The sequence below is a fragment of the Hemitrygon akajei genome, chromosome 21, assembly GCF_048418815.1.
Source record: "Hemitrygon akajei chromosome 21, sHemAka1.3, whole genome shotgun sequence".
Taxonomy (NCBI): Eukaryota; Metazoa; Chordata; class Chondrichthyes; order Myliobatiformes; family Dasyatidae; genus Hemitrygon; species Hemitrygon akajei.
This window is the reverse complement of record NC_133144.1, coordinates 64,265,295-64,277,472: the sequence shown is the minus strand read 5'-3', so window position 1 is coordinate 64,277,472 and position 12,178 is coordinate 64,265,295. Positions and strand designations below refer to the sequence as shown.

Sequence of the window (12,178 nt, the reverse complement as noted above, 5' to 3'; positions counted from 1 at the left end):
AGCCTAGGACCATAGGGTAAACAACCTCAGAGTAGAATAATATCCCTTTAGAACAGAGATTAGGAGGAATTTCTTTAACCGGAGAGTGGTGAATCTGTGGAATTCATTGCCACAGACAGCTGTGGGGGCCAAGTTACTTGGGTATCTAAAGTTGAGGTTGATAGGTTCTTGATTAGTAAGGGTGTACAGAGTTATGGGGAGAAGGCAGGAGAATGGGGTTGAGGAAGATAATGTCAACTGTGATGGAATGGTGGAGCAGACTTGATGGGCTGAACGGCCGAGTCTGCTGTTATGTCTTATGGTACGTCGGGAAGCAGTTGAGCATAATCTAAACAAACTGAGGGCAGATCTTTCTTCGAACCACCTTGATCTGTACTTAAGATAAGCCATGTAAAAAAAAAGCTCCAGCCTGGGGTCCACCAGTGAGTGACAAAGCAATGGGACACTGGCAGCAAGTTCAGCAACATAAAGGGCTAATTGCCCTCAAATTCCACTTGTACGAGACAACAGTGAAATAAGCACACACAAAAAGCGGACCAGGTTTGTATGGAGAGAGGAAATAAAACAAGGCAGATGAAAAAAAATGTCAGCGCTGTATAGAAACATTCCAAGCCACACTGTACACTCAGAAACACAGTCAGACAGGAGTGTTCGCAGAGAATTAGTTAGAAGGACTCTAGATGGCAGATATGCTAAATTAATCTCTGTTCTTTCCGTGACATCAGTAGCAGCCAGTGGGGTTTTGCTACACATCACCCTGCCCCACTTATGCCATTCTTATCTGTGCTCTCTGTCCTGTGTTGGCATAGATAGCATTCCGGAACAGTTGTAAAAGAAATACAGTCCCCGTCCCCTCCCTCCTTCCCCCCACCCCCCACCCTCTCTCACTGGATGCCCCTCTTAGGCTGAATGTATCCCAAGTGCAAGTGTCAATGGTCACTGTATGAGACAAAGGGAGAGATGGACAGAAATGGTGTCACTTACCTGGTCTGGCATGGAGTGGCTGAGAGGCTTGTCAGGAGTCATAAGGCTGTTGGGCATATCTGGAGGGTGCGACAACTGGGGCCCATGCATGAAGTCGTTCATAGAAGCACCGGCAGGGTTACCATGTGGGAAATCAAAGTTCCCATGGCTGGGGTAAGTGTTACCTTTTGGGGGAGGATTATGACAGTGTTATTAACAAGTCTACCTTCTCAAACAATCTGCATCCCTGTCTGGACTGAAGCAGGTTCAGTGTAACCAGCTGGTGCATCCCACACTGAAAGCCATCGCCAACAAAATGGGAGTGTCATTTTGCCCAATTCCCCTTTTGTAACTTGGTACATTGTGCTGCAAAACTTAACCCATTCAAGAGGGCATCCTAATTGAATGGGTTAATGAAACATAATCAGATCACAATCACCCTGGAAAAGCTGAGAGGTACTTTAACTGAACTGACTCTGCCTCCTCAGATGTTGCCTGACCTACTGACCATTTCCAGCATTGTGTTCTTATTGCTGATGTCCATCATCTTAATATACAGTGGATTCCGGTTAATTGGAGCAGCTACTATTTATGACAACTCCTAAAGAATAAAAACTAATCAAAGAAATAGCCAGGATTCCCTTCATTTGTTTGGGACACCACGCTGCTTAATTAGGACAGGAGACTGTTCCAAACAATTTCTAACTAGGGTCAGTTGAATGGCCGTAAGTCATGCTTAGAGCGAACGGCTTTTAAATAGCATCAGTAGCGTGTGTTTGTATTCAGAAAGCAGTGATTTCGGTCACTGATAGTTGGCAAGAAGCAAGCAGTAAGACAATTCAGAACTGCTTTGCTCACTGTGGTTTTAAGCATTCAGGCTTGGAGGTGCCAGAAACAACTGGGAGGGAAAATGAAATGATTTCACTACTTTGAAAAGTTAGAAACTATGGAGAATTTGAAGACACTGTTAAGCACCTTGAATGTTACAATGAAAATGAAGATTTGGAAGATGCAATTGTCAAAAGCAACTGTATGAAGGCAGTTCATTATCTATATTAGGTGTCTGCGCAGATTTTGTTCATTCAGTCAATCAAAAGAACACGGCAGCACCACTGGATGGATTCCCCTGTCAATAACTATTAAAGAACTGCAGCAGAATCAGGTTTATTATCACCGGCATGTGGTGTGAAATTTGTTAACTTAGAATAGGTAGTGTTTTTATTTATTTAATTTTAATTTTATTGTATTTCATTTAAATACAAAATTTGTTACTCTGTTTAATGGTAGTTTGTCCTTTTTTACACCTTTTGCACTACTTCCATGATACTTCGGCTAATCGGGGCAGCTGCTTAGTTGGGCCAAAAGGTACTGGTCCCAATTAACTAGAGTCCACTGTACTTACTTTTTTTCAAAGAAAATATTCTACCCATTCAACCCCATCTCCAGTGGTGGAGTCAATGTGTGACTTATCAGAATTTGGTTTCCTTTTAGTCTGTAACCCAGTGAGTGACAACTGCATTCATTGCATGTACGTCTGAACAACCATTTTTGCCTATTCCTGTGTGCACATGATCTTATGTTTGACAGTGGAATAAATCTTGTTTCTTCTCTGTGGTCTATATGTCTTTTTCATATCAGGTTTAACTGACCCTCCATTCCTCAACCATTGCAGTGGTGAATTAAGTCAGAATATGTTCTCGATGTAGATTAGTGATTCAGAGCAAACGTCAACCACAGACCCTAGGTTCCACTTCACATTTAACTTAAACTGCATGTCACCAAGATCCCCGCACCACCTAGCTGGTGAAATACCAGGCTCCCACTGACCATTGAGGCTAATGAAGCTGAGTAAGGACTGGGCTAAGATTGGTTTAGATCGAGGTCAACGGATCCCTTGCTTAATGGTGTTGGTCCAAGGCATAAAAAAAAGATGGGAACCCTGGTTTAGATAAATTTTTGTTAAGTAAGGATTACTTGCTCAGTACCTATCAAAACATCAGAAACTATGAGATGGACCCATCAATATGACTACACTTACATCATATGTTGTCCATACCATGAGGGACTTGAGACCAAACTAGCTAATCACCCTAGGCACAGGTTTATAAATCCTTGAAGAGTTCTTGCTCCAAAAGAAAAAAATACTATCCATGTCAAAGAATTTATGTCAAGTTAGACAGGTATATGGAGGAATTTAAGGTGGGGGGTTATATGGGAAGCTGGGTTTGAGGGTCGGCACAACATTGTGGGCCGAAGAGCCTGTAATGTGCTGTACTATTCTATGTTCTAAGTTTTTACTCTTCAGCTTGCATCTATTGCTATAAACACCATTCATAGTGTTTATATCTGATTCATTTTATTGAAAGGAATCTCAAATTCAGACGGTTTCTTCTTGGAATTAAAGTTGTTCATCACCACCTCCAGAGATTGCTGATCTACACCCCAGGGTGTGATTATTCCCTCAAATAATTCTACATTTCTACATTGATAGTGGTGTGAGATCTCCCTGAAGGAAGGTGAATGGAATGTGTTCAATCTGTACTTTTGGCATTCCCTCCTGAGTTGTTGGCCGAATTTGTTCTATCTTAGGGTGGATTCAAGCCTAGAGTTCAACTAGAAAATGAGAGAAGGTCTTCAAGGGTTGGGCTACAGCTGTTCTCTGTATCTGGTACATTGGTATTGGGGGTACAACGGTCAACAATCAAAATACACTCATACTAATGTGTTGACACATACAAAAGACACATATTAACTAGCATAATGCAAAATAATAATATTGCACAAATACCATGGCTGAAAAGAACTTAAAACAAAATCTCTCGACAAGAGCTTTATTCAATACCCCAGCAAGCTGAATAAACACAATGCTAATGATATGTATGTATGGAATAAGGAACTTTAATGTCATTGAGAAACCTACCCGGATTGCCATACTCATTGCCACTGCTGCCCCCTGGCGGTGGAGGTAGGGACGGGTATGGTGACGGACCAGGCCCAAGGGCGGCTATCATCTCCATGACATTGGGCATAATCATCTGGCTGGGGCTCATGGTCTTAAACCTCTTGGAGAGTGGACCATCGGGATCATCTTTAATGTGAATGTCGGACTTCAGCGGGACTGGCCTCCAGCTACAGGTCGGATCAATGGTGACTTCTTCAAACTCAGAACTGCAAAAGCAAAAATAAATAAATATCTACAAGGAAATGTGACATAAGTATTAAACTATGTGCTTCCGTTACTGACATCTGCAAAATGTCCGGATTGTAAAACGAAGTTTTAATACATTGTTTGACTGTAATAGAGGTTTATACAATACTGAAGAACATACACTTAGTGGCTATTTTAATATGTACACCTGTACACTTGCTCTTTAGTCCAAATGACTAATTAGCTAATCAATGTGGAAGCAACTCAATGCATAAAAGCATGCAGACATGGTCAAGAGGTTCAGTTGTTGTTCAGATCAAACATCAAAATGAGGAAAAATGAGATCTAAATGACTTTCACCATGGACTGACTGTTGGTGCCAGAGGGGGTGGTTTGAGTATTTCAGAAACTGCTCATCTACTGAGATTTTCACAGACAACAGTTTTTAGAATTTACAGAGAATGGAATGAAAAACAAAAAAAAAAAATTGGTGAACGGCAGTTCTATAGGCAAAAACAGCTTGCTAATGAGAGAGGTCAGAGGAGAATGTCCAGACTAATTCAAGCTGACAGGGAGGCGACAGTAACTCAAATGAACACACGTTACAACAGTGGTGTGCAGAATGAATGCAGCATCTCTGAATGCACAACAAGTCAAACCTTGAAGTGGATGGTCTGTAGCAGCAGAAAGCCATGAACATACACTTTGTTAGGCACAGGGGATACCTGTAGTAGATATATTTTTGCTTTATAAAGGTTTATAAAGTCATGAGGGACATAAGTAAGATGAATGGTCACAGTCTTTTCTCTCAGGATAGGGGAGTCCAAAATGAGCAGTTTTAAGGGGAGGGTGTAAAGATTTAAAGGAGGATCTGAGGTGGAGACTTTATCTACACAGATGGTAGTGAACACATGGAACGAGCTTGCAGAGAAAGTGGAAGTTAAAGATAAGCCTTATTTGTCACATGAACACCTAGCCATTGAAATATACAGTGAAATGCATCGTTTGCGATGTGCTGGGGGCAGTTCGCATGCTTCCAGCTCCACTATAGCATGCCCATAACTTACTAACCCTAACCTGTATGCCTTTGGAATGTGGGAGGAAACCAGAGCACCTGGTGTAAACCCACATGGTCACGTGACCCCTCACAGTCATTAGTGGGAACAGAACCCCAATCATTGATCGCTGGAGTTGTGAAGTGTTTGCACTGGCTGCTATGCTATGAGGCAGGCACAACTACATTTAAAAGACATTTGGACAGGTGCACGGAAGGGAAAAGTTTCGAAGGATATGAGCTAAATGCAGGCATGTAATGGTAGCTGGGTGAGGCAGTTTGATCAGCATGGACAAGGTTAGCTGAAGGGACATTATGACAATATTAGCCATTTCAGACTAGGATCTGCTGACATGATGGCAGTTGTTGTTCCTTTTCATGTCTTGCGATGTATTGGGTGGCATTTTTGTCGCTACTGTAGCATTTGACTGCTTTTTATGAAGCTGAGTTGCTAGTTTGATGCTCAACCTAGTACTGGTGGAAAGAGTGCAAAGGAGCCAGCCGGATTTGAACTCAGGACCAGTCGTCTCCAAGTCCAGTGCTGATGCCATGACACCACTGATTGGCATGAGCCTGTTTCCACTATTCTTTGTAATTGCTAATACATGTAAATGTATATGGCAATTAAAGTTAATCATTGACTACTACATTGTGATGAAGGGTTTCAGCCTGAAACATCAACTGTTCATTCATTTCCATAGATGCTGCCTGACCTGCTGAGTTCCTCCAGCATTTTGTGTATGTTACTCTAGATTTCCAGCATCTGCTGAATTTCTTGTGTTTTTAACTACTATGTGGTCAATATTGTAATCAATGGTGTGCTTGACCATGACATCCAGATCCAGGAAATAAATTAAAACCATAAATTAAACATCATATTGTCTGTTGATTGGGGATAATTTATAGTCATTGAGTTCTACAGAACCAACTCAAAATACATTCAGTGGCCACTTTATTAGTTTGTTAATGAAATATCTAATCAGCCTTTCACGTGGCAGCAACTCAATGCATAGAAGTATGTAGACGTGGTCAAGAGATTGTTGTTGTTCGGACCAAACATCTGAATGGGGAAGAAATATGATCTAAGTGACTGACTGTAATGATTGCTGGTGCCAGGTGGGATGGTTTGAGGACCTTAGAAACTGCTGATCATCTGAGATTTCCATACATAACATTCTCTAGAGTTTACAGAGAATGGTGTGAAAAACAAAACATCCAGTGTGTGGCAGTTCTGTGGGTGAAAACGCCTTGTTAATGACAGAGGACAGAGGAGAACGGCCAGACTGGTCCAAGCTGACAGGAAGGTGACAGTAACCACATGTTACAGCAGCGGTGTGCAGAAGGGCATCTCTGAACGCACAACATGTCGAATCTTGAAGTGGATGGGCTACAGCAGCAGAAGATCACAATGAGTTCCACTCTTCTACCTAATAAAGTGGCCATTTGGAAATGGAAGAAAACAAAGTAGAAAGCAGCAAAAAGAGAAGAGATGGAAGTAGAGATGGTGCGGAACCACCCAGGTACATGATTTTACAGGCTCACTGTGGACTGGATATAAACCCAAATGTGTCATCGCTCCTGTTTGTGGTTAATGATTGGGAGGCAATGAAACAGAACTGCCTTTCTTTAGAGCCACACTCATGTGTTCAGAACTGAATGCAGATTCCTTAAAGATGAATTTCGAATAGTATTCTTAAAAGGGAAATAAAATAAAAAACTGTTTGCATCATTCTATTTTACTTTCTTTTTCCAGTTAGAGATACGGTGCAGAACGGACCTTTCCTGCCCAACGAGCCTCACTGCCGAGAAACATACCCACCTATTTAACAACAGCTTAATCGCACGACAATTAACCCACTAACATGTATATCTTTGGACTGTGGGAAGAAACTGGAGCACCCAGAGGAAACACACACAGTCATGGGGAGAACGTACAAATTCCTTACAGGCAGTGTTGGAATTGAACTCCGAGCTCAGGAACACCCCAAGCTGTAATAGTGTTGTGTTAACCACGATTGCTAGCCGTAGCAATACCGCGGAAAGCTAGCACTGCTCTGTAGATTGAGCTCAACTTCACTAACAGTGTACGGGCAGGCAAATGCATTGGTTGGTTGGCACAGCAGTGGAGCAGTTAGCTTAACACTATTACAGTGCCGGACACCTGGAATTAATTCTGCCGGTGTTTATAAGTAGTTTGCACGTTCTGCCCGTGACCACATGGGTTTTCTCCGGGTGCTACAATTTCCTCCTACATTCCAAAGACGTTCTGGTTAATAGATTAATTGGTCAAATGGGTGTAACTAGGTGGTGTGGGCTCGTTGGGGCTAGAAAGGCCTGTTACTGTGTTGGCTCTCCAAACAAAGATTAAATCTAAATCAGGGATCAAGGATCAACTTTATTCACCGTATATATTTACAGTATGAGAAATCTGCACTGGTGTGTTGGTCAGGGCGTGATAAGCAACCAAAATAAAAATCTACAATTATAAAGCATTAGATATATTCAGAGCCTAATAAAGTTAAGAGTTTAAAGGACCGATATGGAATAAAATGTGTATAAATACATCAATAACAGCGTGTATTTACAATGTAAACAGCGTTATAATAAAATGGTTTAAAGTGTTTACAGTACAGTGCAGCAACAGGGATGATGGAGGGGCTGACTACCTAGAATGGTTGATCAGATTAACAGCTTGGGGAAGAAACTTTAAAGATGATGTGAAGTTTTTGTTTTAACATCCCCATGGCGCTATCTGGAAGGAAGCTTTTGGAAAAGGCAGTTTGCAGGGTGGGTAGTGTCCTGAATGATTTTCCCTGCCCGTTTTTTGTCCTACACACATACAAGTCCTGCCCTGATGGTGGGCTGCAACCAGTAACCTTTTCTACTAATGTAACATATCCCTATAGTCTTTGCATATTGTGAGAGGGTGCTGCACCAAACCAGTCAGTATGGCTAATGTGAAGAAGCTCTCTATGTTGGCAGTCTAGAATTGTACTGGTATGTTCTGGGGAAGACGGAATTTTACCAACCGTCACGAGAAGTATGCACTCTACAGAGCTTTTCTGTTATTGAAGGAGATATGGTTCTCCCACGCGAGGTACTGTGACAAGACTTACTTAAAATTGATAATGGAATGTGTCACTATTTCAAATAACACACGTGCAAATCTGGTTACACATATAGATACAGATTCTGAGATACACAATAGGTAAGGAATCAGGATGAAACCTACTTTTGTATATTGGAAAGGATGCTCCACATGTACTGGTCAACCTCAAGTCCTTCCAGGAGTGCCGTTTTACTGTAGAGAGTGAAAACAATATCATCAACAATTCCTTCAAAGTCAGTTTAAAAAAAAACTCTAAACCCGTATTTTCTGCTATCATTTGAAGGTTCTCATACCAATAAAACCATGAGATGTTCTGATAGGATAGGGAGACGTTTGCAATCAGTACAAAGTGTGGGCACAAAAGCCTTGTGGGCTAGCAAACAGAGTTCTGGAGCAGTGATCAGGAGAAAGATGGCAACTGGGAAATTTAAATCTGGAGTTACAATCAGAGAGCAAAACTATGAAACCAGCAAACTGTCATAACAAGTCACCTGGTTCATTAATGCCTGTCTAAGGAAGGAAACCTGCCATTCCAGACCTATCCAAGTGGATCACTTCACCCACCTCAACACTGAACTGATTCCACAACCTATGGACTCACTTCCACGGACTCTACAACGCATGTCCTCAGTATTACTTATTTACTTTTTTTTGTATTTACACAGTATGTCTTCTATTGCACAATTTTGTCAGGCTTTTGTGTAGTTTTTCATTGATTCTATTCTATTTTGTTCTACTGTGAATGACTGCAAGAAAATGAATCTCAGGATCATATGTACTTCGATAATATATTTACTTGGTACATTTTTGAAATTTGAAAGCATAACTGGAAAATACTGATAATCCATTATGAAATTAACAATGATTTATTATTCATTTATTGCAGTTTGCCTACTTCTGCACATTGGTTGCTTGTCTGTCGTTGTTTGTGTGTGGTTTTGCATTGATCCTTTTGTATTTCTTTGTTCTACTGTGATTGCCAGCAAGAAAATTAATCTCAGGGCTGTTTATTGTGACATATAAGTATTTCGAGAATAAATTTGCTTTGAACTATGAAGAGTCTCCTCGTATCAGAGGCAATTAGAGATGGCCAACAAATAGTAGCAATATCACAGTTCCAAGGAAGAAATGAACTGAAATATATATGAATTGAGGAAAAGTTCTAGTGGAAGAAAAAGGTGAATTTCTTGCTATATGTTGCGACCTTGAATGCACATCCTCACAGTGCAGTGAGAGCACATCAAGTAATAATTTCCACTGGAGAATTAGATACACAATTGAAAAGGAGAATTTTGCAGGACATTTAAGTAGAGGGGAGGGATTAATTAGATTTGTCTTTGAACAAGCTGGCGGAACCACTGTAGTGAGTGGCCCTCTGGTGAGACATTCCACTTCGAAGGAAATGAGGTGAATTTCCTGATAAAGTCAAACAACTAGGGAATCCCCAGCAGGTCAGGCAGTATCTGCGGAGGGAGCAGTGGACCTTCTTACACTCCACCATCAGATTTCTGAATGGACAATGAACCCATGTACACTACCTCACTACTTTTTGGTCCCTTTTTGCACAACTTCTTAAATTTAATTTTTACGTATGTATATTTGTTATTGTAATTCAGTTATTATTATTTACTGCAATGAACTACTGCTGCAAATTTCACGACATATGCCAATGATACTAAAACTGATTCTGAAATGTTAGTCGAGGTTTTGTGTCAAGACCTTTCATCTCTTTACGCAAAATATTTCCTTCCACAGATGCTGCCTGACCTGCAGAGTTCATCCAGCAACTTGTTTGTTGCTGCAGAACCCAACACCTGCTCTGTCTTTTGTCGTTAAGCTACAAACCAATTCTTCGAAGATATGTTTTTTCACCCTAGTTTTAGATTTCCCCTGAAATAAATATGAACTCGGGATCTGGTAAACTCCACATCTGTTTTGGGGTGGGGGGAAACAAGAATACCATGAAAGACGGCAAGTATGCCTTACATAATTTATCATGCATAAATATGGACAGTGTTGAAAGAGTTGCTTAACTATAAAGTGATACACTGTTTATTTCAGCATTCACTAGATGTCAATCTCAAAGTAAATGTCAGTACAGTACTACTCATCTCTTCATTTACCAACACTAATGACTGACAGAGAAAGAAACTTCTCCACATTTAATGGGGAAAGCCAAAGAGTTTCTTTTCAATATTTTATTGGAAAAACAGTCCAGTGTATCTGAGAGAGTTAAGATCCCTCTGCAAATGTTTCTTCCATTCTTCACAGTGAAAAGGTTGCCCAGATTTATGTTCCTTGCAACACCTTAATTCATTTATGGTATGGTATGGAATATTGTGTATCCATATGTAGTCTAATGCATGGTAAGTAATTGATGGAGGTGCTGATGTTGGAACTGTGGCCAGAGACTGCTCACCTGGAAACAACGATGAGGGTGTAGAAATTGAATCTCGTTTGCTTCAGTGCATTTTACACTACTTACGGAACACATTATCACTGATTTCAATGGAACCAAATTACAGGAGTTAATTACATTCCAATGGAACCAAATTAGATAGAAACTGTTACAAACCACAGCCACATCTACAGTGGATGTTGAGAAGGGACTGTGGGTACATCTCTTTTCCTTGGTGTCTTTAACATTGGCAAGAAATCAACATACACTTGGACTTGGACCTCCATCTCCGAGGACACAATCTCTTCTTATTGCTAACATCAAGGAAGTACAGGAGCCTGAAGGCACACATTCAATGTTTTGGGAACAGCTTCTTCTCCTCTGCCAGCAGATTTCTAAATAGATAATGAATCCATGGACACTTCCTCACTATTTTTTCTCTCTTTGCACTACTTATTTTTATATAATTTATTTAATATATATCACATTTTAATGATATAATTCCTTATTTTATATATAATTTTGAAAAATTGTAATTAGTTTTATTTTCTGTATTGCATTGCAATGCTGCTGCAAAACAACAAATTTCATGACATACTGTACATTGATTTCTCGAACTTCCAGCAGTGGCCCTCCATCCCACACCCTCTCCTTCACCAGTCCCCTTGTCCTTCTCCTTCTCTCACATCATCTCCTCCCCCTTTTCTTTCTTTCATTTTCTTCTATCCCCACCTATTAGATTCCCCCTTCTCCAGCCCTGTATCTCTTTCACCAATCAACTTCCCAGCTCTTTACTTCACCCCTCCCATCCCGGTTTCACCTGTCACCTGGTGTTTCTCTCTCGCCTCTCCTCCACCATTTAAATCTACTTTTCATCTTTTTTTTCTCCAGTCTCAGCCTGAAATGTCCGCAGTACTTTTTTCCCATAGATGCTCCCTGGGCTTCCGAGTTCCTTCAACATTTTGTGTGTGTTGCTTAAATTTCATGACATGCTGTGTGTCAGTGATTTTAAACCTGATTCTGACAATTCCAACTTCAGGGAGGCCCAGAGGAATTTTGTGTCCAGTCTCATTATGTTGCCAAAAAGTAATTGGCACAAATGTAAGGAAGTGAGTAGTCGCAGAAAGCTCCCCAAAGCAGCAAACTTTGACAAGGACACACATTTCCCAAGTGTTCAATATCTTCACTTACTTGCATACAGGACACCGCCAAGTTCCTCTCTCACAGTTCAGCTGTAAGTACGATTCCAAATCAAAACACTGCAGCAGCAAAAGACACAAGAAAGGCAAGCCCATGAATTCTTGTTCTATATAGTCTGAATAACAATAATCATATTTAACCTACCAGCAGATTTACAGCGTTATTGGATGATACAAAGATAGATGGAGAGGCAGTGCTGAGGAAATAGGGAGTCGGCAGAAGGACTGAGACAGATTGGGAGAATGGGCAAAGAAGTGGCAGATGGAATACAGTGTACGGTCATGTACTTTGGTAGAAGAAATAAAG

The 12,178-nt window shown here is 40.8% G+C and overlaps 1 protein-coding gene across 11 annotated transcripts in view; it reads right to left on the bottom strand.

Moving 5' to 3' along the window:
- The window catches only part of zmiz1a (zinc finger, MIZ-type containing 1a), a 418,554-nt gene that overhangs the window by 16,556 nt on the left and 389,820 nt on the right, over positions 1-12,178 (bottom strand). For all 11 annotated transcript variants that reach the window (XM_073025599.1, XM_073025597.1, XM_073025596.1 and 8 more), the window contains 4 exons: positions 11,864-11,931; positions 8,398-8,466; positions 3,884-4,131; positions 985-1,148 (listed from right to left, as the gene is read on the bottom strand). In XM_073025599.1, the coding sequence (XP_072881700.1) occupies positions 985-1,148; positions 3,884-4,131; positions 8,398-8,466; positions 11,864-11,931 (549 nt within the window). The remainder of the gene's footprint in view (positions 1-984; positions 1,149-3,883; positions 4,132-8,397; positions 8,467-11,863; positions 11,932-12,178) is intronic.